This window comes from Sinohyriopsis cumingii, chromosome 10 (genome assembly GCF_028554795.1).
Source record: "Sinohyriopsis cumingii isolate HCF-2022 chromosome 10, ASM2855479v2, whole genome shotgun sequence".
NCBI lineage: Eukaryota > Metazoa > Mollusca > Bivalvia > Unionida > Unionidae > Sinohyriopsis > Sinohyriopsis cumingii.
Genome location: NC_142970.1, coordinates 107786875 through 107813262, shown reverse-complemented (window position 1 = coordinate 107813262; position 26388 = coordinate 107786875). Strand labels below are relative to the sequence as shown.

Here is a 26388-nt window from a genome sequence, read left to right as displayed (position 1 = left end):
TCTAATAGTGTGCGTTCAGGTTCGTCTTGGTATAAAAAAAAACAAAGACAAAAAAAAAATGACTACATACAAGATTCTATACGGTAGATCTTTAAAAAAAAAAGGAGTGCAGTAGTTATTCGGCCTTTCTCGCCGTTTATCGTAAGCTTTCACTGCTGATAAGCGTAATAATTTTTCCACTCGGTTTGTGTTTTGGATGCTAATGACCAATATAACGGCATATAATTATTTTAAAATGTTAGAACTTTTTAAATATACTATTGCTGGATGGATAGTGAATAAAGTAAGATCGAAATTGATGTGGGAATGAGGGAAAATAATCCGTTTAACGTAATGACGTCATTAGCCAGCCATGGACAGTTAGCTCGAGGTTCTGTTGGTTGGGTGACGAAAAGGAAAGCCACATCAACGATGTTAGTTCTACGTGCGTACACTATGACCAATGTAACCATGATTAACAACCACTGATGTATCAAACTATGTCAATCTTAATTGCGATTTGTCTTAAAATATTGAGAAAACAAAAGGTTTATTTACTAGCAGTGATCGCGAGGTCAAATAATATTAGCAACGAACTCCGAAGCTGACGCCAGTAAAAGCGCCAATGTGCTTATTTCTGAAGTCTATATCGTTTTGGTTCTTGATGGAAATAGTTTAATCATACTTTGTTATATTGCTTTTGTTCGTTTTCTATGCTAAAATATATTGTCACAATTGTTGCATTATAAAATCCACATGTAACAACAATTGTGGGGAAATCCAAATCCCCTACGCAAGCCTAATTACACGGTCTACAAGTGATTTCCCTTTGAGTAATGTCAGCTGATTTTGGGGTAAAATTGTTTTATACCCAGTGGTTTGTTCATTCATAGTTTTCATACAAATTGTGCAACAGAATTGCAATAATATATTGGATATCAATTTACAGTAGATGTAACATTTTACATAACTAAATACATATTATGTATAGATATAACTCAAAATTCTTGTACTCCAAGTGACCTATGACCTTTGGAGCTCTTCAGTGTGTAAAAAGCAACATTTGCATGTTCTTTCAGTCCATCAGTGCGAGTCACCTAAACCCCTAATCTCAAACAACATACAGTATTTAGTTATAAATTTTGTATTAAACTTTGATTTGTTAGTATATTATCAGGACTGCTCTTAAATCCTCAGCATACACATTCACATACATACACATTCACATACATACATACACATGCACATATACATAAATACAACTTGATGGTTCAGTCATGTTGCATTTTTGTGCTCCCACAAAAGAAACAAAAACTATAAATGGCCCATAAAACAGAATGACTGCACTGAGTGGTGTCAAAAGAGCAGTTTTGCATGTTTCCTAGATCCCACAAGTTCTAGGTTGTGAATGTAAATTTTGTTTGATGTGTATTTGGCAGATAAGCATTCCATTAACACAGATTGATGGGTTTAGCACTAGACTTAGTGACACAATACGAAGAGAATACTTTTTGTATTACTTGCAAAGAAATATATTTTTAAGGAGGTCATACACCAACTTGTGGACTGGCACTTTTGTATTTTCTTTGCTATATAGGTTAATCAGAGATCAAAATGTTCTACCGCTTCCTGCTCTATAAATAAGAAGGGAACCTCCTCAAACACAAAGAACATGTTCTTCCCACAGTTTTCCTGTATTATTCCTCTACCGAAATGCATTGCCTACTATATCTGCTGAACAAAATTTCATTAAACCCCACAAAACCAAAACCTTACAAAAGGCATAAAATGTCAATACAGCAACATAGACATTGAATACAATGAACAATAAGAACAAGAGAGAATTTGTGTCTTGATGAGTATTGTATCAGCACTCATAAATCAAAATATGTAGTATCACCAGCAAACTGTACAATATACACTGTGTTACATATATTTGATTTAATTTATATTTGATTTAGTTAATGTTTGATTTGATTTCATTGTTTGTGGGTTTTGGAATCTTTTTATTTTCTTTACATGTCAATGTAATGTAATTTTGTTCACTAGGAATTTGATATTTTCCAGAAAATTCAGTTTGACCCAAATCTTTTCATAAATACCCAATAATAGAAACACTGTTCATATTTTTTACTTAGTTACTGGCCTTGATTGAGGTTCAGGTAAACAGCTTTTATTTTCGGAGTAAAATGATTGGTTCTTATCAAGGACATACAGGAGCTACGATTTTTATAGGTAAACATGTGATTATCTATTTTGCAATTAGGCATTTCCAAAATTGAAAAATACTTAGTATTAATAGTGATGTTTAGAGAAGGATCTCAGAGTTTTAAACACTTGATGCGAAGTTGTTTTCTTCAGTTGTGACTAGTTTTTAGTCTTTTAGTTTTATTTTAATTTTTCGGATTCTAAAAGGTTAATTCATTTCTCTGGAAATATTTTGTGCGCATACAAATTTCTTAAATAAAGACATTTCTTAAAAATTTTATTTGGATTTCCAAAACCAGAGGATTATTTATTGTGTTTCTACAATGAACTGTTGACAGCATTGAACAGGATACAGCATACTTCATTGCCTTCCATCTTGGATTCTTCATCGGGACTCGAAACTTGAATTCATTAGAACATTTCATTATTAGGACTTCTAAAAGTTTATTCTTGGATTATTTTTGGATTTGATTCTGGAAACTGTAAGGTTTTTTTTCTTCATTTTTTAACAGTATTTTTCCAGGGAAATAAATTTTTACGTTTTTCAAAGCTTGTTGTTTTCACTCTTTCTTGTGTTACTGTTTATTTGAGCCTAAACATGTAACATGAGAACTGTCCTATATATCACATCATGATGAATCAACCAATTTTTAACAAACCAAAAATTGTCACCTCTCCAAAATAGATACCTCCCTAAGCCAGCAGTTTGACAAAGATGAGTTGACATTCCACCAAACTTTGTGAGTACCCAATCTGATCAAAATCAGATTGCCACAGTTATGCATGGAGATTTGATGGACATTAGTACTAAGTCATGTTCTGTTGACCTAGTGGTTCATTGATGAACGTTTGGGTTCTGGATAGGATTTTGAAATTGTAGTAAGGGCTCCTTCCTTGGAAAAAAATTGAAATCTCAGCGCTAACACCAGGAGACCCAATAATGATACTTTTGTTTGCATACATTAACTCAGAAAATGTGTTGTGTCACCAATATATGTTTTTAGATTTCTAATGCTAAATCATTATGAAGTATTTACTTTTATAATAAATGAATACAAAATTAAGGCAGTTGATAACCATGATTATTTATTGCTTGATGTAACAACTTGAACAATTCAGATGAAAGATAACATTTTCTTGATTATTAATTTATGAAATTAGGTTAATTCCATTTTAAATAAAACAGATTCAAGACACTGGATAAAGAAAGAAATGACCATATTCTGTTCGCCTTTTTTGATTTCATCTTAAGAAAAACAGCATACTACATTTACCTTTTTCTTAAATTTCTCGAATGCAGGTTTTGGACAAGAAATTTTAAGTTCTGTCCTGAGTTTCCTTGGGTTGCCATTGCTTTTTTCCTTCCATGGATGTAACACCATGTGCATAAAGCTGATAATCCTTAGGTTTTCTTAGTTTTAGGTCCATGGAAATGTCCTGTTCCATGATGCCCTTTGCAAAATTGGATAAGAGTTTTGGGGTTAAGTGAAAAATTGATGAAGATTGTAACAAGACTCAGAAGAGTGCTAAAGTTGCTAGAACTGATACTTCTCATGGAACAGTAGCCAGATGTAAGAAAGTGTGGAGCCTATCTTAGTAAATGAAATAAGACCTTTCCTTGGGCCCCGAGTGGCTGAGTGGTTTTAAGCGATCTCCATTACGAATCACCGCCATCTCACCTCTGTCTGCTTAGGTTTGAGTCTCCGATTCAGCCAATGTGGATATGTGAGAAAGCTTGCCAGTAGCTTCTCATGGGTCAGTGGTTCTTTCTGGGATTTCCCTGGGTTCTTCCTCCACCAATAATACTGGCTGCCATGTATAGCCTATTGTGTGCTGAAAAATGGCCATAAACCCTACAACAACAACAACAAAGACCTTTCCTTGGCCTGACATAATTCATTCTCACTCTTATGGATAAACGAGAGTTATATGTCAGTGGTGTGAAGAATTTAGAAAATTAAACTGAATAGCAACCACTGGTTCTTTTCATCTGGAAATTTAACCACTTCAGGTATACCCCATATGCCTCTGGGAGAGAATAGCAACTTTTGCTGGTAGGACTCCTATTTTTCCCAAATCCTATTGAGACCTCTGTATATATTGCTTACCTCTTTATAATCTAGCTTATAAATGAGGATGCCCTATATTGATGAAATGTTCGATGAATAATGATGAAAAGTTAAAACAGAGTACAAATAGGGCATTTAATGAATCACATTCAAAATTTGTTCTCATTAGCTATGAACTAAAGTTCATATGTTTTAAGTATTAAAAAAGAAATGTCAAACATTGTAATGATATTCCTGTCCATATCAGTGTCTTAAGAGGGGTGGCAGTATAGTATGGGACTCTACAAACATAGATAAAGACAATTCAGCAGCAAATGATAACCGTAGAACTGTAACACTAGAAAGGTACATCAGAAACGATTCTCATACATGTCACTAAAGCTTTCCTTTGTACAAACTTAGATAAACAATAACACTAGGCTATGGACTAAGAGTTGGGTTGGGATGTGTGTGTTTCAAGGGTGTGGGTGGGACTGTTTCCCCACCCCCATCTTACTCATGAGGGGTTACCTTTTGCAATATATATGGAATCTTTCTAGAGACAGGTCTTATAAGACGAGACGAATGATGCTTGATATGGTATCTTTCTAGAGGCATGTCTTATAAGAGGAGGGAGACGAATGATGCTGGATATGGTATTTTTCTAGAGGTATGTCTTATAAGAGGAGGGAGACAAATGATGCTGGCTATGGTATCTTTCTAGAGGCATGTCTTATAAGAGGAGGGAGACGAATGATGCTGGATATGGTATCTTTCTAGAGGCATGTCTTATAAGAGGAGGGAGACAAATGATGCTTGATATGGTATCTTTCTAGAGGCATGTCTTATAAGAGGAGACCAATGATGCTGGATATGGCATCTTTCTAGAGGCATGTCTTATAAGAGGAGACCAATGATGCTGGATATGGCATCTTTCTAGAGGCATGTCTTATAAGAGGAGACCAATGATGCTGGATATGGTATCTTTCTAGAGGCATGTCTTATAAGAGGAGACCAATGATGCTGGATATGGCATCTTTCTAGAGACAGGTCATATAAAAGGGCTAGTTTCAGTTCAATTCTTTGTCAGCAATGGACATTATTTTGCATTTCGTACAAAAACAACAGAATAAAAGCAAATTAAGTTTGTCACCCACCCAACAAATTTTAAGTGCTTTTTCCTGTTGACATGTACAGTATTCTAAAACATCTATGGACATTGTTGCATTTTCTTATCATCGAATAGAGGAATAATTTTGTATACAGATCTGGGCTTAGTGTAATGTTAAACATGCAACAAGAATTATAAAAAAAAAAGCATAGGTATTTGCTGTGGCATTTTGCATCAGATCTATTAGCATTGCTAAACAGTAAAACACACATACGCTATTCAGTATAATTTCTCTTTTTTAATTCCAGGTTCTAGCATTGCCAGTGACAGGACATGAGAAGCAATGGATAACCCAGAAAAGCCCAATGAGGTCACTGTGTCTGGTTTTCAGAATGGAGCAGATAAAGGGGCTTCATTTTTCCCTGATTTCATTAAAGTTAGCGTTCCTATTAAGGCTGTGCAAGACATGCTCAGCCTTTTCGGTCAAGTCCAAGATGAAAAGGAAAAGACCAAAATCAAAGTCCCAAAGACAGAAGAGAAAGACAAGGGAAAGAAAGGGGACATATTGGTGGCCAATTTTGATGTTGTCACATTTACAAAGGCAACCAAGAATAAAAAGGGCCACAATTCTGAAGTTGTTGATTCAAAAGCAGCAACTTCATCATTGAGGATAATTTGTAACTCGGATAGTCTCACCATCTCTGTGGGAGGAATTGTGCCTCAACCAGATGAAGAGCAAGATAGGACAAAGCTGGGCTATGATTGTTGTGTAAATTATAGAGCTAATGTCAGAAATGCGAAGTCTTTTTATACCTTGAAGTTGCCAGCAGGACAGCTGGAGGAGGATGTTGACAGTCAAGAAGGGAAGAGTGTTAAAAAGGGAGATAACTCCAGTAAATCTTTGAAGAGGGATATAATAAGGGACCACTCGTATGTTGAGATGTATAGTGATGAGAATAAAGGGGATCCATCCATCAACATCATTCATACCAGATCAAAGGTAATGATCCTCAAGAAGAAACTACACCTCTGTGTGTGTGTGTGTGTGTGTGTGTGTGTGTGTGTGTGTGTGTGTGTGTGTGTGTGTGATGCAAGTATGTTTTTATATGCTGACACACAACTGCAATATTATACAGGTAATTAGACACCCAGGACAGAAACTTTGAAACATGGTTGAAGGAATTATATTGATGTCACAGATGTTGCAGAAATTGTATACTGTGGTTTGAGCTAGATAATTGTAGTGGGGAGTTTGAAACAAAACATAAAAACAGAGATCTGAAAAAGCTGCCATTAATATGTCATTGTAGATTTTCAGTCAAACCAACCCATTTTTACTTTGCAGAGTTCATGTGAGGTCAGGTTTTTACTGCTCAGTAATTAGATTTTATTTCTATCATATGAGTAAACATTGTTATTTATTCTTTAATGGGTGGTATGAATTTTGATAAAGAGCAAATACAGGTGATGGTGATGTATTCTGTACATGGTGCTTCCCAGTTTATATACTGATTTAAATTTGACTAGTGATAGAAATACAATTATATTAAAAAACAATAACACTAGTATTTGAATCTTATTACACAGTACAATAGTTGATAGTCTTTTTTGCAAATTAAATACAGTCAAGCATCAGAAAATTGCTTGGCCTTTAAAAGTAATGTAATAATAGCTCTCTTTCATACCTTCCTTTCTATCTACCTACCTGCCTATGTGCTTATAGTGATATAAAGCATTTGCCTTCACCAATAACTGCCATCTCACCTCTCTGTGTGGGTTAGAGTCTCTAGCTTATCCAATTTGGGTATATGAGAAAGCTTACCAGCAGCTTTGCATGGGTTAGTGCTTCTGATGGGGGTTTTCCTGGATTGTTCCTCCACCAGTTATACTGGCTGTCATGTATAGCCTAACATGCCCTGAAAAATGGTGTTAATCACCAAATAACTATATATGTATGTACATATCTACATTCATCCATCCACTGTACATCAGTCCATCCATTCAAGTAATAGTCTTCAGTTCAAATTATTGCGGTTTTTTCTTCATTTAAATTACAGTCCACATGGATTAATAGTTACTTATCCAACAATAAAATTTAAATTGCCTGTGTTAGCTGGGCTAGGGAGTTCTTACCCAACAATAAAATTTAGTTGCCTGTGCTAGATGTCCTGGGGAGTTCTTATCCAACAATAAAATTTAGTTGCCTGTGCTAGATGGACTGGGGAGTTCTTATCCAACAATAAAATATAGTAGCCTGTGCTAGATGTCCTGAGGAGTTCTTATCCAACAATAAAATTTAGTTGCCTGTGCTAGATGGACTGGGGAGTTCTTATCCAACAATAAAATTTAGTTGCCTGTGCTAGATGGCCTGGGGAGTTCTTATCACCAGCTGCATATATACATAAGTACATGCATCAAATTTTATTTGTTCTTATATTTAAGGTAGGATCACATTCTTTGTTTTCTTAATAGATGAAGATCTGTATTTTATCAATGGCAGTTAAAGTTGTTCCTTTCGATATATACATATATATATATATATATATATATATATATATATATATACCATAATCATTGCTAAAGGAAACCACTTGTATTATCAACTTGACCCAGATGCAACTTGTCGCTGCTGAGTAAAATTGAATACTTACTCATCCCAGGGTCAAGTTGATGCTGATTTACACATTGAGAAGAAATCTCAGCACTTTCTCCAATTAAAAAGCATACAAAGTTCAAACTTGCATAATATCAAGTGTATGTCTGTTATATCTTATTTTGCTTCATGCCATCAGTGTTGAACACGTAGCAGAGGAATTTGTTTTTTTTTTACACAGGTACTCAGGGCTGAGCAAATTTTTTTTTAACCACAAGTCCAGGACAAGTGGTTTCAGAAAAATCACTAGTCCCACCTTTCTCTTCATTAGTCCCACCTTTCTCTTCACTAGTCCCACCTTACTCTTCACTAGTCCCACCTTACCTTTCACTGGTCCCAAAATGGTAATCACTTGCCAAGATTTGATGAGACGTATGTACTTAATCCATAGAAAGAAAAAAAAATATACAACATAATTATTTCTTAAAAGAATTTATTTTTCAAAAACATTGGTTGTTATACATTTGGCTTCTTTAGGTTCATGTATATATGTTTTAGCTGATGGATTTGAAAATAGGTCCATGTATATGTCTGCCACCTACACCAATAATAAGCCAGCAGTTGATAGCTGTTTCTGGTTTAAAGTCCTCAAGCTCTGGTCCATTTACAGAAATATTCATTAGCATTTGTAAACTCATTTGGTTTAAGGAATTCCTTAAAGAAGTCTTGATTAAGTTCATTGAACTGAATCCTTGTTCACACTCAGAAATATCTACCGCACAGTCAGTATCCGACTTACGTTTTATCCCTCCATTTTCAAACAAATTTACCTTCGCCGAATTGCCGTTATTACCTTCCTTGCGAAAATAATTTAGCAAACTCATTTTATCCACAGATTAACTATCAGCTTGCTTGACAACTACTTCTAAAGTGATCATAACATCAATTTTCTCTTTTAAATACGAACTGAAACAGCTCATTAATTAGCGTAATTGTTTCACTTCAAACACAATATTGCACGTGGAAGTTAATCATCTGTATAATCAATTATAAATTAAAGAATCGTTACTGTCATTTAATCAGTTCATAAAGGAAACCAACACTGATGTCGGTAAAGTACCTTACATTAATTTAATTCCATTGACTCGCTGGATTAAAATCATAGTAAGCCGCTCGTTATAATCTAGATTGAGTAAACTCATTGCAACAAAACCACTTACAACACTGCTAATTGATCATACTGGCTTTCTTTTGTTTGACGTGTTTTGATCTGCCGATAATTTGGTCGCTTAGCCCAATATGCAGACAAGCGGTAACAGGATGTAAATGTATACACGAAGAGGGATAGAATCAAGTATTCAGTATGCCCAGAGGGCATGATTGGCCAAATAAAGGCAGATATAGTCATTCAAGCACCAAAAAAAAGGGCTAGCCCGACTTTTTTAAAAAGCACTTGTCTCCGACTAGCGACTTGGAAAATTTTACTTGTCTGACTTCAAAAATGACTAGTCCGGGTCGTCGGGCTATGGGATTTGTTCAGCCCTGGTACTTGAATCTTGATTATTAAGTGGGTCAGAATCAGGAAAATGTTGTTTGAATTGGTGAGCATAAAAATTTCATCTAACAATTTTGACATCTTCCTCTTCACGGGTCTAACAAATAAAGATTTGTTCCTGCCCATGTTGAAGGACAATTTGTCCACATTAGACAAACACCTGTAGTATTGAGATGTGAACGCCATTTAGAAGTTTAAAGCATGATGTGAAAATGCAATTTCTCAAGTGACAGACATTGTTTCTTATATATATATATATATATATGTATGTATGTATATGTATGTATATATATATATATATATATTTATTTATTTATCTAATGTACCATGTATTCTTAGGGTTTTAAACCCCCGTTTTACTCAGACATAATTGTCAGCATTTGACCCATTTTTGTATGAAGCTTGCATCCTGTACCAGTGACGTTTTGGTAAGATTGTAAATAGTATAGTGGAAAAGTAAAATGTGAGTAAAATGATGACAGTGATGTAAACTTGATTTCCAGATACCATCACCTGAAACAGAGAAGAGTAATCCAGATGAAAGTTCTAAGACCAGAATACAGACTAGAAGTAAGTCAAAAGATAACACCCCAGTTAAACAGAAAACCATATTAAAATCAGTTGAAAGAAAAACAAGTACACCAAAGAGTGACAAAACTGGGGAGGAAAAGTCTCTGAAGAAATCTAAGGTTCAGGGGCATGCAGAAAAAAAGATGGGAAAAGAAAAGGTGAAAAAACGTTTCAGAAGCAAATCACTGGGTCATATCAGAAGTTCCGCAAATAAAAACATAGATGAACAGAAAGGAGAGGACTCGGCAAATGATAGTCAAGAAAAGGTACGATTTATCTCTGCACTTCAGATGAAGAAAAAAGACAGGTCTCCGAATTCTGAAAATAGTAATTCTGATGTTGATGGTAATGAAGGTAATATTGCCGATGAAAGTGATGAGGATTATGTGCCTGAAAGTGATGAAGATGATGAAACTGGTGATGAAGATTCAAAGAAAAAGAGGACAACTAGTGTGCATCAGAAAACAAAAGTTACTACACCTGAAAAGAAGTACCCTGGGTCAATTATAAGGTCAAACCTGGTCAGTATTCTACCACCATCTATCGCCCAAAAGAAGATCACGGTTTCAGTCGGCAGTAGAAAGAATGACCAGAAGTCTGAGAAAAAAAATAGTTCTGGTCCCAATCCAGCAAAGAGTACAATGTCAAAAGAGGGGAAAGATTCTTCTGCACAGCAACAAACTATCAGTGTAAAATCTTCAAAATCGACTCAAGATCCTAAGACACCAGTTTCTTTGTCATTAAAAGAGGAAGGAAAAGTCAAAATGGAAGGTGTCCTTAATATTAATAACCTTGGTCCCTTGCAGAGCATCATCCAAAAGGAACTTCTGAATAATTTGAAAATCCAAGGCATCACCCATATGATGCTAGCCAAAAGTACCAATGGCTCTTCTATCTTAATCCCACTGCAGACTTCGCCAACTCCAACTAAAGGAGCCAGCCCAACAAGTTCAGTAGATTCAAGTGGGAAACAAGTGAGGGTCATCTTAGTAAAGCAAGGAACACAGAAATCTACGGATTTAGGCAAGAAAACTATGGTTGGAAAGGAAAAAGAATCCATTCAATCAGCAAAAACTCTTTCAAGTCAGGGTTCAGAAACGATAAGAAATAAAGATCCTGAAGGAGGCAAACCAGAAGGAACAAATGGGGAAGTGACAGAAATGGATTCAGCACCTAAACTTGATGGAGTGAACAAAGAGGATGAAAAGTCAAATGAGAAAGGAAATGATAACGATGAGTTAGAGCAGATGGAACTAGGTGAAGAAGAGGACAGTAAAAAGGGATCTGACAGTAAAGCTGATGTTGAGAAGAATGGACAGAATTCGGAAAAGGATGACAAAGGAGATAAAGATGGTAAAAAGAAGACTAGTCTGGTTACAGGAGGACTGCCACTGGTTACTTGTGAAGGAATTATTCCAATTACGTCACTTTTGTCTGGTAAAGTGGTATCGAGCACACTGTTGACTGAATTTCAGAAGAATGGTGTCACACACATGATGCTAGCTAGAAATGCAGAGAACACACCACTCTTAGTTCCCCTGCAGAACAACAGCCGAGGACAACCGATCTTTCCCACAGGTGCTGTTGCAGCCATTGTAAGGAATCAGTCTGGTAAGCAGTTTGCAAAATGTCTTTAACAGTGCATGAAGATTGAGGTAGTGGCTAAAGATTAAAGTCATTTGCAAATTATTATGCTGGTGTCAGACAAACACATTTCTGACAGCCTATAAATGATTGGCAATGCCAGTTTCTAAAAGGACGCACTGACTTCAGTTTGGGGAAGGGGTATGTGTTGAATGATTAAATTGGGAATAAAGCTACATTTTTTAATTTTCATATTATTATAGTCAGTTTCCTTGTGTCTCTTTAAAATCTGGAATGAGAATGAAATGTGTATTTCATACGTGGGGCACAATATTCCGTTGCATTTTGAATATTCCGTTGCATTTTGAAGCGGACTAGCTACTGAATGCCATGTGAATTAATTTCCATTTTCTGTGCCAGTATTGTGATTGCATTATTCATTGATTGTTGAAGCGATTTGCAGTCAGGTATAGATTGCGTTTTAATTTCCATTTTCAATTCATAGAGGCCTGGTTAGGGCAGTTGTAATGTACATGCTTCACACTAAACTGGTACCAAGTTTGACCTCTGATTTCAGCATGTGCTTGACATTGAAAGTCTGGCAGGGTTTCCTTTAATATCTACTTTTCTTCATCTCAAAGACTGCTTCGAGGTACATACAGACATTTGATCTGTTGAGACAGAACTTTATATTTAATTGCACCATATAGCCAGTGTTGTGCTGATGTGTCATTAAACTCCTGCACCCACTTGACCTGTAGAGGTTATATTGGATATGTTGGTAACACTCTTTTTGAGCTCAAAATTATTGCCAATCCACGCAAATGTCCAGTCACTAAATTTGCCAGCTGATCACTAAAACCATAGCCCTCGCAAAACTGTCAGATCAATCCAAGTTTTTGCTTGTTACTCTCATGGATTTGCAGGTGGTCTTGTGTTGGATGTGTTCTAATAAAAGATGGGACTTTTTTCCTATTCATGGTTAACAGACCTGTTTGTTGTGTATATTGGTTAACACATTAACCCCTGGAGCTTTTTGCCAATTTTGCCTTAAAATCGAGTAGGAAAAACATTTTGAAAGCTATTTCTGAATAGACTTGAAAACACCAAATCCCCGATCATCTTTCAATAACATACTGCCTAGTTGTGTTAGAAACATCATTTTTTGTTGGCTATTTGACTTGCACATGAGCAGAAGGGTAAAAGTTGGATTTTCTTTTATATTTTATTTTTTTTATTTTTTATTTTTTATCTATTTTTTTTGCTAAACGGAGTCATTATTTTTGTATGGAGACCACTCTTTATTCCAAATGCCCATCTTATCCTACTTTTTGCAAAGGCTCATCTGTCTGTTTGCAGTTCATACCGCTTTGCCTTAGATCTGAGACCAAAAAGTCTAAAATCCGGACACAAAATGGGATTCCGACCACGGGCAAATTTTGCGTTTAAAAAAGTCGGGTGCAAAAAGTGGGGTTTTTCTATCTGTATTTTGTAGTGCAACTACATATTCCGGATTATTTGGTATCATTGTAGAACTACATCTGTCTACCTTTCTATAATACCACCCACTTTAGTGTATCATGCATGACCATGACGCTACAGAGCTGGGCAGTAGGCTACTACCTCCTGCCCCATAATGTTGTTGCTAGGGGTTAATGTGTTAACAAGAATTAAATTATTTTTTTTACAATTCGTCTGGGAATTGCTAAATTTGTAATTTATGTGCAGTGTCGATGCACAAGTGATTAAATACGCAAGGAATATTCAGATTTTGTGACGTCATCAAAATAGACTTTTTAACACATTAACCCCAGGAGCTTTTTGCCATTTTGACTGAAAATCGAGTAGGAAACACATTTTGAAAGCTATTTCTGAATAGACTCTAAAACACCAAATCCCCGGTCATCTTTCAATAACATACTGCCTAGTTGTGTTAGAAACATCATTTTTCGTTGGCTATTTGACTCGCGCATGAGCAGAAGGGTAAAAGTTGGACTTCTTTTCTTTTTTTTGTCTTTTTTTTTTTTTTTTTTTGCTAAACGGAGCCATTATTTTTGTATGGAGACCACTCTTTATTCCAAATGCCCATCTTATCCTACTTTTTGCAAAGGCTCATCTGTCTGTTTGCAGTTCATACTGGTTTGCCTTAGATCTGAGACCAAAAAGTCTAAAATCCAGACACAAAATGGGATTCTGACCACGGCCAAATTTTGCATTAAAAAAAGTCGGGTCCAAAAAATGGGATTTTTCTATCTGTATTTTGTAGTGTTTTTAGATGGAGAGGTTTTTGTAATGTAATCACTCACTATAATACAGCTTCATTACAAGTCCATTGACAGGATTGCAGATTTATGGTTTATTTATTTGTATACGTACTTGTAGTAATTTTAGGCAAGTAAATAGTATCTGATTTGCTGTTTTTTCCGTATTTGCGCAAATATGTGTCAAGTCAGAAAACAGCTTAGACCTTAAAGCGCATCTCGCGAATCCCACAACATAGCATTGTCCCATATGTTTCTGACCTACATAATTTGCATTTTAAAGTTAAATCTTTAATAAAATAATACCTAGGTTTTGGTTTCAATAACAGAAGTCACCATTTCACATATTACTTAATTGGCTGACACTAGCTAGTGAGTTGTGTTTGAAGGCTGCATTGGGTGAGCTCATTGTGCTAATTTGTATAGGTAGGATCAGGAAATAGAACAACCCATTATAGGTAAATCAAAGAGATGGTAGATGTGTGTATAGTAACAAAAGTTATTAAGTATTATTGCGTTGAATGAGAATATTTAAGCCATATGTATTATACTTTTGACAAGTTTGTGTACGGTGGCAATGTTTCCATGAAGTCAGATTTTACTTCATATATAGAATGCAAAGCATGATCATTTCAGTTTTCAGAATAGTGTTCAAGTGTAATTCATTTTTGAAGCCAATTTTGGGAAGGAATTAACTGACAGCATAGCTCAACAAAAATAAATTTCAAAACTTTTGGTTGATGGAGTTTTACTTTGTGGAGCGTGCCATGTTAGTGATGAACACCAATAACATTTTCATTACCTTCAGACCCCTTTGAACCCTATTGAATTTATATTAAAATTATAGCCATTGCAATTTTGCATAATAATATTCATTAAAAAAAAGGAGATTTTGGACATGTGGAAATTGTATTCCGGGCTTGTGGAATTTCATTCAGGGTGTTTAAGTTTATTTAAGTCACCAGCCTAGGGACTGTCTAAAAAAAAATCTTTGAGGACTGAATAAATTGTGGATTTAAATGCAGAAATGAGTGAAAATTTGATTATTTGTTGTCATAATGTACAGAATCAATAACATTAGACAAATTTTACACATTAGCCCCTGGTGATGAGTTTAAGTGGCAGGAGGTAGTAGCCTACTGCCGAGCTCTGTAGCGTCAAGGTCATGTATGATACACTAAAGTGGGTGGTATTATAGAAAAGTAGACAGATGTAGCTCTACAATGATACCAAATAATCTGGAATTTCTGGTTGCACTACAAAATACAGAGGGAAAAAACCTAATTTTTTGGACCCGATTTTGTTCTACCCAAAATTCGCCCATGGTCGGAATCTGATTTTGTGTCCAGATTTTAGACTTTTTGGTCTCAGATTTAAGGCAGACCAGTATGAACTGCAAACAGACAGATGAACCTTTGCAAAAAATAGGATAAGATGGGTGTTTGGAATAAAGAGTGGTCTCGATATGAAAATAATGGGTCCGTTTAGCAAAAAATAAATTAAAAAATTAAAAAATCCAAACCCTTCTGCTCATGGCCAAGCCAAAACATGGCTTCATGTATACCAAACTTCTCTAACACAACCAGTAATTGTCTGTCAAAATTTTACATTGTAATATAATCCATGGTAAAACTGATTTTAAGGAACTTTCTTTTCTAATTTTTGCAACAGGGGAAACAGAGATGACAATTCAAAACAAGGAAATAAGCATATCTTACTTTTAGAACTAAGGACAACTTGCTCAGAGTTATCGGATATGAAATTAGCCTATTTAATCGGAGGGGTAATCCAGAGTATGCAGCACTTAATTTTCGCATGTGCCCTGGCCGTCAATCTAAAACTTGAAGAAAATGGACAAGACTGTAACCCAGACTACCATGTATCCTGCAAAGAAAGTTCTTCCAATATATCATATTGGTCGGATCATCTGTGTCCTCAGGTCACATTTCTGTTTTGACAAATAGAATTTATTTTGGGGGGATTGGATACATGTAGATCAAATTTATCTTTAAATGGTCTGTAATTGGTTCATAATGCTAATTGTGTCAGTTGAAAACAATCCTGCAGTTAAAGATTTGATTGAATTCTCCTTGGCATACACTATACATGGGTTGCTCTCATATGTTGTACCCCGTTTTTTGTTTTTTTTTATCCCAGTGCACATTCAGCCAAGGGTGCATGGTGAATAATGGATGTGCACTAAAATCTTGAAGGCTGGTAAACAAGTGCTCCTGAACAATAACCCCTGAAGAACTTTGAACCCTGCAGCATTCTTTTGATAAATTGACATTTTTTTTTTTATTAATGTCAGTTCTGTTTACTTTTTAGCAGCCCAACAAACAGGATCATCGTCGACATCAGCCAAGTCAAAAACATTGGTAAGTTATACAGAGAATGACTTTTGGTCAGATTTTCTCAAGTCTTTTATTTTAGCAGGTAGTTTGTCGTCCAGCAGTATCACAGTGATGATGGCAGCTAAAATGTTAAATTGTGTTGGCTGATTTTTCACAAGATATTGGAAGAAAGTTAACAACTGCTGTTTAAAGGTGGGGAAAAAAATCAAAAGAATGTGATGAATTTTTTTAATTAAAAAAGCCTGATCTTTGACTTTTGTAGAGTTTATGAAAATAGCCAGTCCTGGAGAACAAAATGCTCATGGCGTGAGATTGAGTTAAAGATTGTTGTTGGAGTTCATAATTGCTGACCACATGAATGGATTTGAGAGTGCCTGTGTATGTGTGGGAATAAATTAAATTGCCATTTGTCATACAGCAATATTATATACTTGCTTTAACTTGGTTCAACTGCATAGACCCAAATCGGCCATGGCATAATGTGCTGCCAGATGAGGATCCATGCAGTTTGTTGGGTTTTATCAGTAGACAGCATAGACTTTCATATGCTGGTGCATTATGTTATTTGCAGATGGACATGTATAATAAGAGAGTATATACTGTATCTATCAGTTTATACAACAATCAAGATTAAGATAGCCTAATAGTCTATGCTGGATGAAAATTAATCATTGCTGTGTAAAAACATTAAATATGGTCTGTAAGCTATACAACGAAGTGTGCTGTAGCTGAGTTTCCCTGTGTGCCTGTGTCTGTATGTGTGTGTGTGTGTGTGTGTTCACTGCATCCCATTACTTAAAAATGGGTTCTAAAATAGATATGATAGAGTTTCATTTTAACTTGTTTGAAGACAGTACATGCATCAGTACACATTTGGAAGCAATATAGTATGAAATAGTCCCATTAGGAAGCAATATAGTATGAAACAGTCATATTAGGAAGTAATATAGTATGAAACAGTCACATTAGGAAGCAATATAGTATGAAACAGTCACAGTAGGAAGCAATATACTATGAAACGTCACAGTAGGATGCAATATAGTATGAAACAGTCACATTAGGAAGCAATATAGTATGAAACAGTCACAGTAGGAAGCAATATAGTATGAAACAGTCACAGTAGGAAGCAGTATACTATGAAACGTCACAGTAGGAAGCAATATAATATGAAACAGTCACATTAGGAAGCAATATAGTATGAAACAGTCTCAGTAGGAAGCAGTATAGTATGAAACAGTCACATTAGGAAGCAATATAGTATGAAACAGTCACATTAGGAAGCAGTATAGTATGAAACAGTCACATTAGGAAGTAATGTAGTATGAAACAGTCACATTCGGAAGCAATATAGTATGAAACAGTCACATTAGGAAGCAGTATAGTATGTAACAGTCACATTAGGAAGCAATATAGTATGAAACAGTCACATTAGGAAGTAATGTAGTATGAAACAGTCACACTAGAAAGCAGTATAGTATGAAACAGTCACACTAGGAAGCAGTATAGTATGAAACAGTCACATTCGGAAGCAATATAGTATGAAACAGTCACATTAGGAAGTAATGTAGTATGAAACAGTCACATTCGGAAGCAATATAGTATGAAACAGTCACATTAGGAAGTAATGTATGAAACAGTCACACTAGGAAGCAGTATAGTATGAAACAGTCACACTAGGAAGCAGTATAGTATGAAACAGTCACACTAGGAAGCAGTATAGTATGAAACAGTCACATTCGGAAGCAATATAGTATGAAACAGTCACATTAGGAAGTAATGTAGTATGAAACAGTCACATTCGGAAGCAATATAGTATGAAACAGTCACACTAGGAAGCAGTATAGTATGAAACAGTCACATTAGGGAGTAATATAGTATGAAACAGTCACATTAGGAAGCAGTATAGTATGAAACAGTCACACTAGGAAGCAGTATAGTATGAAACAGTCACATTAGGAAGCAATATAGTATGAAACAGTCACATTAGGAAGTAATGTAGTATGAAACAGTCACACTAGGAAGCAGTATAGTATGAAACAGTCACACTAGGAAGCAATATAGTATGAAACAGTCACATTCGGAAGCAATATAGTATGAAACAGTCACATTAGGAAGTAATGTAGTATGAAACAGTCACATTCGGAAGCAATATAGTATGAAACAGTCACATTAGGAAGTAATGTAGTATGAAACAGTCACACTAGGAAGCAGTATAGTATGAAACAGTCACACTAGGAAGCAGTATAGTATGAAACAGTCACATTTGGAAGCAATATAGTATGAAACAGTCACATTAGGAAGTAATGTAGTATGAAACAGTCACATTCGGAAGCAATATAGTATGAAGCAGTCACACTAGGAAGCAGTATAGTATGAAACAGTCACATTAGGAAGCAGTATAGTATGAAACAGTCACATTAGGAAGTAATGTAGTATGAAACAGTCACATTCGGAAGCAATATAGTATGTAACAGTCACATTAGGAAGCAATATAGTATGAAACAGTCACAGTAGGAAGCAATATAGTATGTAACAGTCACATTAGGAAGCAATATAGTATGAAACAGTCACAGTAGGAAGCAATATAGTATGAAACGGTCACATTCGGAAGCAATATAGTATGTAACAGTCACATTAGGAAGCAATATAGTATGAAACAGTCACAGTAGGAAGCAATATAGTATGAAACGTCACAGTAGGAAGCAATATAGTATGAAACAGTCACAGTAGGAAGCAATATAGTATGTAACAGTCACATTAGGAAGCAATATAGTATGAAACAGTCACAGTAGGAAGCAATATAGTATGTAACAGTCACATTAGGAAGCAATATAGTATGAAACAGTCACAGTAGGAAGCAATATAGTATGAAACAGTCAGCTTAAAATGTTATCACATGAAGACTGTGATGACATAGCAATGCATCACAGTGATGACACTGCACCAGCATCTTTTTAGACATTTACCTCACTTGTAATAACGATGATAATCACTTTTTACCTTGACAAATAGATGAAAATAAAACCACTTTGTAAATTCGGTGACACGGTAAATGGTGTCACTTTTTGAAACTTTGTTTAAATGCTTATATACTATTTCATTGAGTTTGGTTGCTATGATATAATCAGACTTGCAGGCTGTTGAAATGTAACTTGAAATAGCCTGTTTCAGAGCATTTTGTGTTGTAGTTTATTTTGTATAATACAATTATTATAACCTTGTTTTATGGACAGTAGGCATTATAGCTACCATGATGTAGTTACAATAAAAACCATCAGCTTCCAAATGACGTTCTACTATAAAATCTTTGTTATAATTTCGAAAAAATAAATTTGAAGGAAAAAGTATTCTGTTTTTGTTCCTATACAAATCTTGGAAATTTGTGAGTGAATATGGTACATGTACATTAATGCATGTATTGAGTCATTTGTACATATGGATGTTGTACATCAATGCATGTATTGAGTCATTTGTACATATGGATGTTGTACATTAATGCACATATTGAGTCATTTGTACATATGGATGTTGTACATTAATGCATGTATTGAGTCATTTGTACATATGGATGTTGTACATTAATGCATGTATTGAGTCATTTGTACATATGGATGTTGTACATCAGTGCATGTATTGAGTCATTTGTACACATGGATTTTGTACATTAATGCATGTATTGAGTCATTTGTACACATGGATGTTGTACATTAATGCATGTATTGAGTCATTTGTACATATGGATGTTGTACATTAAGTCATGTATTGAGTCATTTGTACATATGGATGTTGTACATTAAGTCATGTATTGAGTCATTTGTACATATGGATGTTGTACATTAAGTCATGTTTTGAGTCATTTGTACATATGGATGTTGTACATTAATGCACGTATTGAGTCATTTGTACATATGGATGTTGTACATTAAGTCATGTATTGAGTCATTTGTACATATGGATGTTGTACATGAAGTCATGTATTTAGTCATTTGTACATATGAGTGTTGTACATCAATGCATGTATTGAGTCATTTGTATATATGGATGTTGTACATTTAAGTCATCCTACAGTGGTTTCAGTTCTATAATAATTTTGGGCTATACATTGTCAGTCTGGAAATTCATTGTTACGCAGTGCCACTACCATAAGACAAAAGGTGTATTTTGAACATGTCATTACCAGTGAAATCTTCAATGTGTAAAGGTTCATTCAAAATCGGTACACACAATCTGATTTTATCTCTCTTTCAGATTCTTCAGACCTCTACCAAGGATGGGGAGACACACAAATCAGATGGCAAAATAATGGTCAACATAGGTAATACAAATTGGCCATTTAGTTTGAATGGTAAACATAGGTAATACAAATTGGCCATTTAGTTTGAATGGTAAACATAGGTAATACAAATTGGCCATTTAGTTTGAATGGTAAACATAGGTAATACAAATTGGCCATATAGTTTGAATGGTAAACATAGGTAATACAAATTGGCCATTTAGTTTGAATGGTAAACATAGGTAATACAAATTGGCCATTTAGTTTGAATGGTAAACATAGGTAATACAAATTGGCCATATAGTTTGAATTCATTGAGGGATAATTTCTAAATGTTTATTTAAATTATTAGAACAGAATGTGAACAGATATTTTCTTGCTTTCTATCTCCTTTGTACTTTGTTGAATTGAGAGCATATGTAGTTCTGCAATTGTCTACTTATCATATACTTACAGTCAGTGGCACTTGACAGACTTCATGGAGTCTGTCATTTACTTCCAGTCAGTGGCACTTGATGGACTTCATGGAATCTGTGATATACTTCCAGTCAGTGGCACTACACAGACTTCATGGAGTCTGTCAAACACTTCCAGTCAGTGGCACTTGATGGACTTCATGGAGTCTGTCATATATTTCCAGTCAGTGGCACTTGACGGACTTCATGGAGTCTGTCATACACTTCCAGTCAATGGCACTTGACAGACTTCATGGAGTCTGTCATACACTTCCAGTCAATGGCACTTGACAGACTTCATGGAGTCTGTCATACACTTCCAGTCAATGGCACTTAACAGACTTCATGGAGTCTGTCATATATTTCCAGTCAGTGGCATTTGAAGTACTTCATGGAGTCCATCATATATTTCCAGTCAGTGACATTTAAAGGACTTAATGGCATCAGATTGAATTTAATTTGGGACCCATGTATTTGGTGGACCAAACTTTTAATAACGTTTTCCAGCTTTACAATAGCAGTTATTAATATTTTGTTACACCTTACTCTAAACTGGTCAATCTTACAGAGAGAAAAAATCAGCTGCCTTACTGAGATGGACTCATCAGGGTTGGCAGGTCTGCTTATTCCTCTCAACACATTGCTAGTTATGGCTTATTCCTCTCAACACATTGCTTGTTATGGCTTATTCCTCTCAACACATTGCTAGTTATGGCTTATTCCTCTCAACACATTGCTTGTTATGGCTTATTCCTCTCAACACCTTGCTTATTTTTGCTTATTCCTCTCAACACATTGCTAGTTATGGCTTATTTCTCTTAACACATTGCTTGTCATGGCTTATGTATCTATTTTTACACCCATATGTGCTAAATAACCCATATTAGATGTAAATGTTCCAACAGCATATTTAGGCTTGTGATCAGATGTAGATCACACACAACAGCACCAATAATTTGTCACACACAACAGCACCAATAATTAGTCACATACAACATCACCAATAATTAGTCACACACAACAGCACCAATAATTAGTCACACACAACAGCACCAATAATTAGTCACACACAACAGCACCAATGATTAGTAGTCACACACAACACCAGAAGGAGTGTTTGCTCATTTCTTTGATAGCTTCAGGCTTTGTTTTGACAGGAACTGCAGATTAAACTAGCCTTTAAGCCCCCTTGCTTGTCTGTTAAGCTGCCCCAATAATCCAACACTATGTTTCCGTAATTTGTTAAGTGGGAGAGCTGCAGCTTATAATGTTAAGTTGCATGTTTTAACAAAGTAGACAGAATTTTACTGTATGTATATACCATTACACCACCTGAATCATCAAAGAGGTAAGTCGATTCTGGTGCTGTGTTGTTGCTGCAAATCACTGATCAGTGTCAGCCTTTGATGTTAAGAAAGGTAACTTTTAAGACTTAGAACACATTTTGCAGTTTAGAATTACAGGAACACCAACAGTCTCATTTTTTTGGTGTATGAGCTTAGTTCATTAGTAAAAACCAGCATATAATGGTGTTACATATTCTCTGATTCATTAGATCCACAAAATCTTTGACCCTGTTTTACCTTCACTCGTGCACATTGATATTTGTTTTGTTATACAACCGGAGTAACTTAACTGGATCAAAAAGATGTCACTGTGACCTAATAATAATGCTTATTTAAACCTCTTTTGCCTTCTCTTTATCTTTAACCCTATTAATCCTGTCAAGACCAATCTGAATCGCACTTAGCATTAAGAGTTTAGTGTCAGGACTGGTTGACCTAGTGTCAAGATAATGTGTCTGGGTGGGATATCATGCTACATGTCTGCGGCATAATACCCCAGTGCTAGACATCACTATAAACTGCCACACAGCAAACAGCATAGCGATTTGACTGAAAAATTGTTAAAGCTACATTAAAAAATCCAAATCACAAATACACACACCAATCTGATCGGCTTGGCATATTTCCTTTGGACTATTCTGTAATGTCAGAGTATCAAAATCCACTGTTGGCAAGGGAATCTGTCTTTACAAGTATACTTTTGGTTTCAATTGCATTTTGTATAATTTTACCTTTCTTTTGCAGAACAAATTTCTATGCCCCTTTCTGTCAAGACTTCCAAGTCTGTTCCAAATGTGAAGATCCAATCCTCGGTCACCTTTCCACCTAAACAAATTCTACCTGGTCCGGGCCCAGATACGACAACAATAATTGTGGATACAAGTGGCACAGAGATTAAAAGGACCACACATGATTTTCACGAGAGAATTCAGCAGCAGATCAAGGAGGACGAAGAGGAGGCACAAGGAAAGAAGCCTCCTAAACTTACAGCGTTAGGTGGACAGATGGAATCCTATTCTACCAGGAGAAAAACATCGGGGAAACGGTTTCCTTTTCAACATAATTGCCGTTTCTGCCATTCACAGTTCCGAGTCTTGATTGATTTGATAGCTCACCTCGAGGAGCGACATTGGGACAGACCAGATCTGCAAGAAGAGTTGGAAGCAGTACGTCTGGAAAGTCAAAAAATGAAGTGCGACATCTGTGGCCGAGTTTTGTCAAACAGCAAGATGCTACAAATGCATAAGAAATCAAATCATGAGACTGAAAGAAAAATGGAGCTTTGCCACTTGTGTCCATCTTCATTTAATCGAAGACACGAGTTGCGGAACCATATTAGAGTGGTCCATGAGAAGATCAAGACTCTTGAATGCTCGCTTTGTAAAACCAAATTTGCAACAAAAGCAAAGATGTTAACTCACGAGCAAAATGTTCACAGAGTTGGTCGAGTGGATCTTAACAAATGTGAAAACTGCAGCAAGGTTTTCCCATCCCGTGATCATTTGAGTCAGCACCTGCAGAAAGAACATGGCATCATACGTAGTCTCAAATCAAGTCAATGGCATTGGCACGGACAGCAGAAGTATAATTGCTTAAATTGTGGAAAGGAGTTTGAGCATGAAATGGTTTTCCAAGCACACCGAAAGAGATGCCAAGTTGTCCACATGTGCGCATACTGTGGTATTGCCATTAGAAAGATTAGCTCCATTGTTGACCATGTTACCAGGATTCATTATGAGGAGAAGAAGTAAGTATAGTTTTCCACAAACTTTGTTAGGATATTGTGATGCCCTCCGGCCATCTACCATATAGACTCACTTAAATGTTGGATCCAATATTATGCCACTTCTCGTCAACAGACCTGGATCTATGCAGTTAGGAGTAATCAGTAGAACAACAGCATAGACCTTTATGTGATTGCATATTATACTGTGGCAGATCAGGGTCTGTGGTGGCGCTCTACTGTTTATTATTTTGCATAAGGTTAGATTTTCAAAGAGTGATTCCCAGGATTTTCTACAATGGTTAACCTGGCTATTTAGGTTTAAAGACGTTTTTAGTCCATTTATTTTATAATATCTGCCCATCTTTACATCCATTCATCTTTTGACCCAAAATCCTCAGTTGCTGGATAGAAATTCATCAGACTGTACGTCGTTTGTTAATGTGAAAAAGATCTGCGAGGAAGTTGTAAATTGAGGGGGGTCCCTTAGGATCCTTTGAATCAAAAGTGAGATGCATAAAAATTGCATTGTCATTGCCTTTTTAAATAGTTTCTGACCACATATTTAACATGCAAACATAGCATGAGGATTATGTAATAGTTCAACAGTCTGGGTAAAGATCAGGGTCATGGGGTGCATACATGTAATAGTACAACAGTCTGGGTAAAGATCAGGGTCATGGGGTGCATACATGTAATAGTACAACATTCTGGGTAAAGATCAGGGTCATGGGGTGCATGCATGTAATAGTACAACAGTCTGGGTAAAGATCAGGGTCAGGGGGTGCATGCATATAATAGTACAACAGTCTAGGTAAAGATCAGGGTCATGGGGTGCATGCATATAATAGTACAACAGTCTGGGTAAAGATCAGGGTCATGGGGTGCATGCATATAATAGTACAACAGTCTGGGTAAAGATCAGGGTCATGGGGTGCATGCATATAATAGTATAACAGTCTGGGTAAAGATCAGGGTCAGGGGGTGCATACATGTAATAGTACAACAGGTTGGTTATGACTCTTGGGTATAGATAAGGGTCATGGGGTGGATACATGTAATCAAAAGTGCTGGTATTTACCATTATGAGCCATATAAAGGATTCTTGTTGCATCTTGCTGGATCAATTTGATTGAAACTATTTTTTTCTTCAAATATTTCAATTAAGCACATGGCCCAACAAATTTCAGAAAGAGATCAAATCACTAGGGTATCCAGGATGATAACTTGGAAGTACTGCTGACAATAATCAGCATAGAGAACTAACTGTTAGATTTTTCTCTTGTGAAGAGTTATTATTGCTGGTAATCTTTGAAAACTTAGGCCACTTTGGTTCAGATACTTTAATGTTTCAAGTTCTCTGAGGTAAAAGACAAGAATACATTACATGTGTGGTGAGAAAGTCCTTCAAGTGATTTGTGGTATGGGTGAGGTTGATTTCTTTTTTCTTTCAATATCATTCTCTTTGTAGTGTTAATTTTCCAGGATTGAGTGACTCGTGCATTTCTGCAACTTGTTGCTGTAACAACATGCATGTATGGCAGAAGAATTAAACAGAAGTAGCCATGTTCCTGTCCATGTTAATTTTATCAGCACAAATCCCTAAAGATGAAGGAACAAGTGCTGAGATCCATGAAAAATGAAAGTAATACTGTAGCAGATTGCACATATGCACTGTAATGTTTGCCCAGTATGGTTCTATAGTTGTATTCACAGAACGATTGGTTTAAAAATACAGTTGTAAAATGTTTTGAAATCCCAGAATTTGTTGGGTTAAACTTGAAAATTGGAAAATTGTATTAAAAATTGGTATATCCTTGAAAAGTCCTCAAATTTTTTGGAATAAATTTGACAAAATTTTGAATAAAAAAAGTTGGTATTATCCTTAACAAGTCCATGAATTTGATAAAAACACTTTGAATTTTGGCAGAAACTCCTTAAATGTATCAGAAAAATACAAAATGTTCAAACTAAGTGAAGTATTGGTTGTTAATTTGTCATTTGCATATTTAAATAAATTAACAAATATAAAAATGAGATAAAATTTGGTAGATCAGATGACACGAGACAGGTGAAAATGGCACCTCTTTATGGTGCAAATGGGTGGTTAAATTAGAAGCAATTAATCTTGGAATGAACAGCTATCTTTGCAGTTCAAAACGGGAGTTTCCATGACCTGTTTCCGTAAGAAAATTGCCCCTGAAAACTCTCTGGAAGCTCTTGAAAACTCGTTTCCACTTGATATCATAAAAGCTGCTTGAGGAACATGGTACATTTTTCTTCTTGGTTTGATGGCATTTAATATCTCAAAGTCAAGGTTTTATCTCC

At 35.7% G+C, this 26388-nt stretch overlaps 1 protein-coding gene across 3 annotated transcripts in view; it reads left to right on the top strand.

Annotated features, from left to right (window-relative positions):
• The first annotated feature begins 291 nt into the window (after positions 1-291).
• The window catches only part of LOC149790799 (uncharacterized), a 37945-nt gene continuing 11848 nt past the window's right edge, over positions 292-26388 (top strand). Inside the window, exons 1-6 of one of the 3 annotated variants that reach the window (XM_089972862.1) lie at positions 292-424; positions 5655-6346; positions 9998-11675; positions 16241-16287; positions 20512-20578; positions 23082-24084. In XM_089972862.1, the coding sequence (XP_089828988.1) occupies positions 5690-6346; positions 9998-11675; positions 16241-16287; positions 20512-20578; positions 23082-24084 (3452 nt within the window). In that variant the 5' untranslated portion in view covers positions 292-424; positions 5655-5689. Of the gene's footprint in view, positions 425-5654; positions 6347-9997; positions 11676-16237; positions 16288-20511; positions 20579-23081; positions 24085-26388 lie in introns of all 3 variants that reach the window. The other 2 variants (XM_089972860.1, XM_089972861.1) reach the window with 2 other exon arrangements.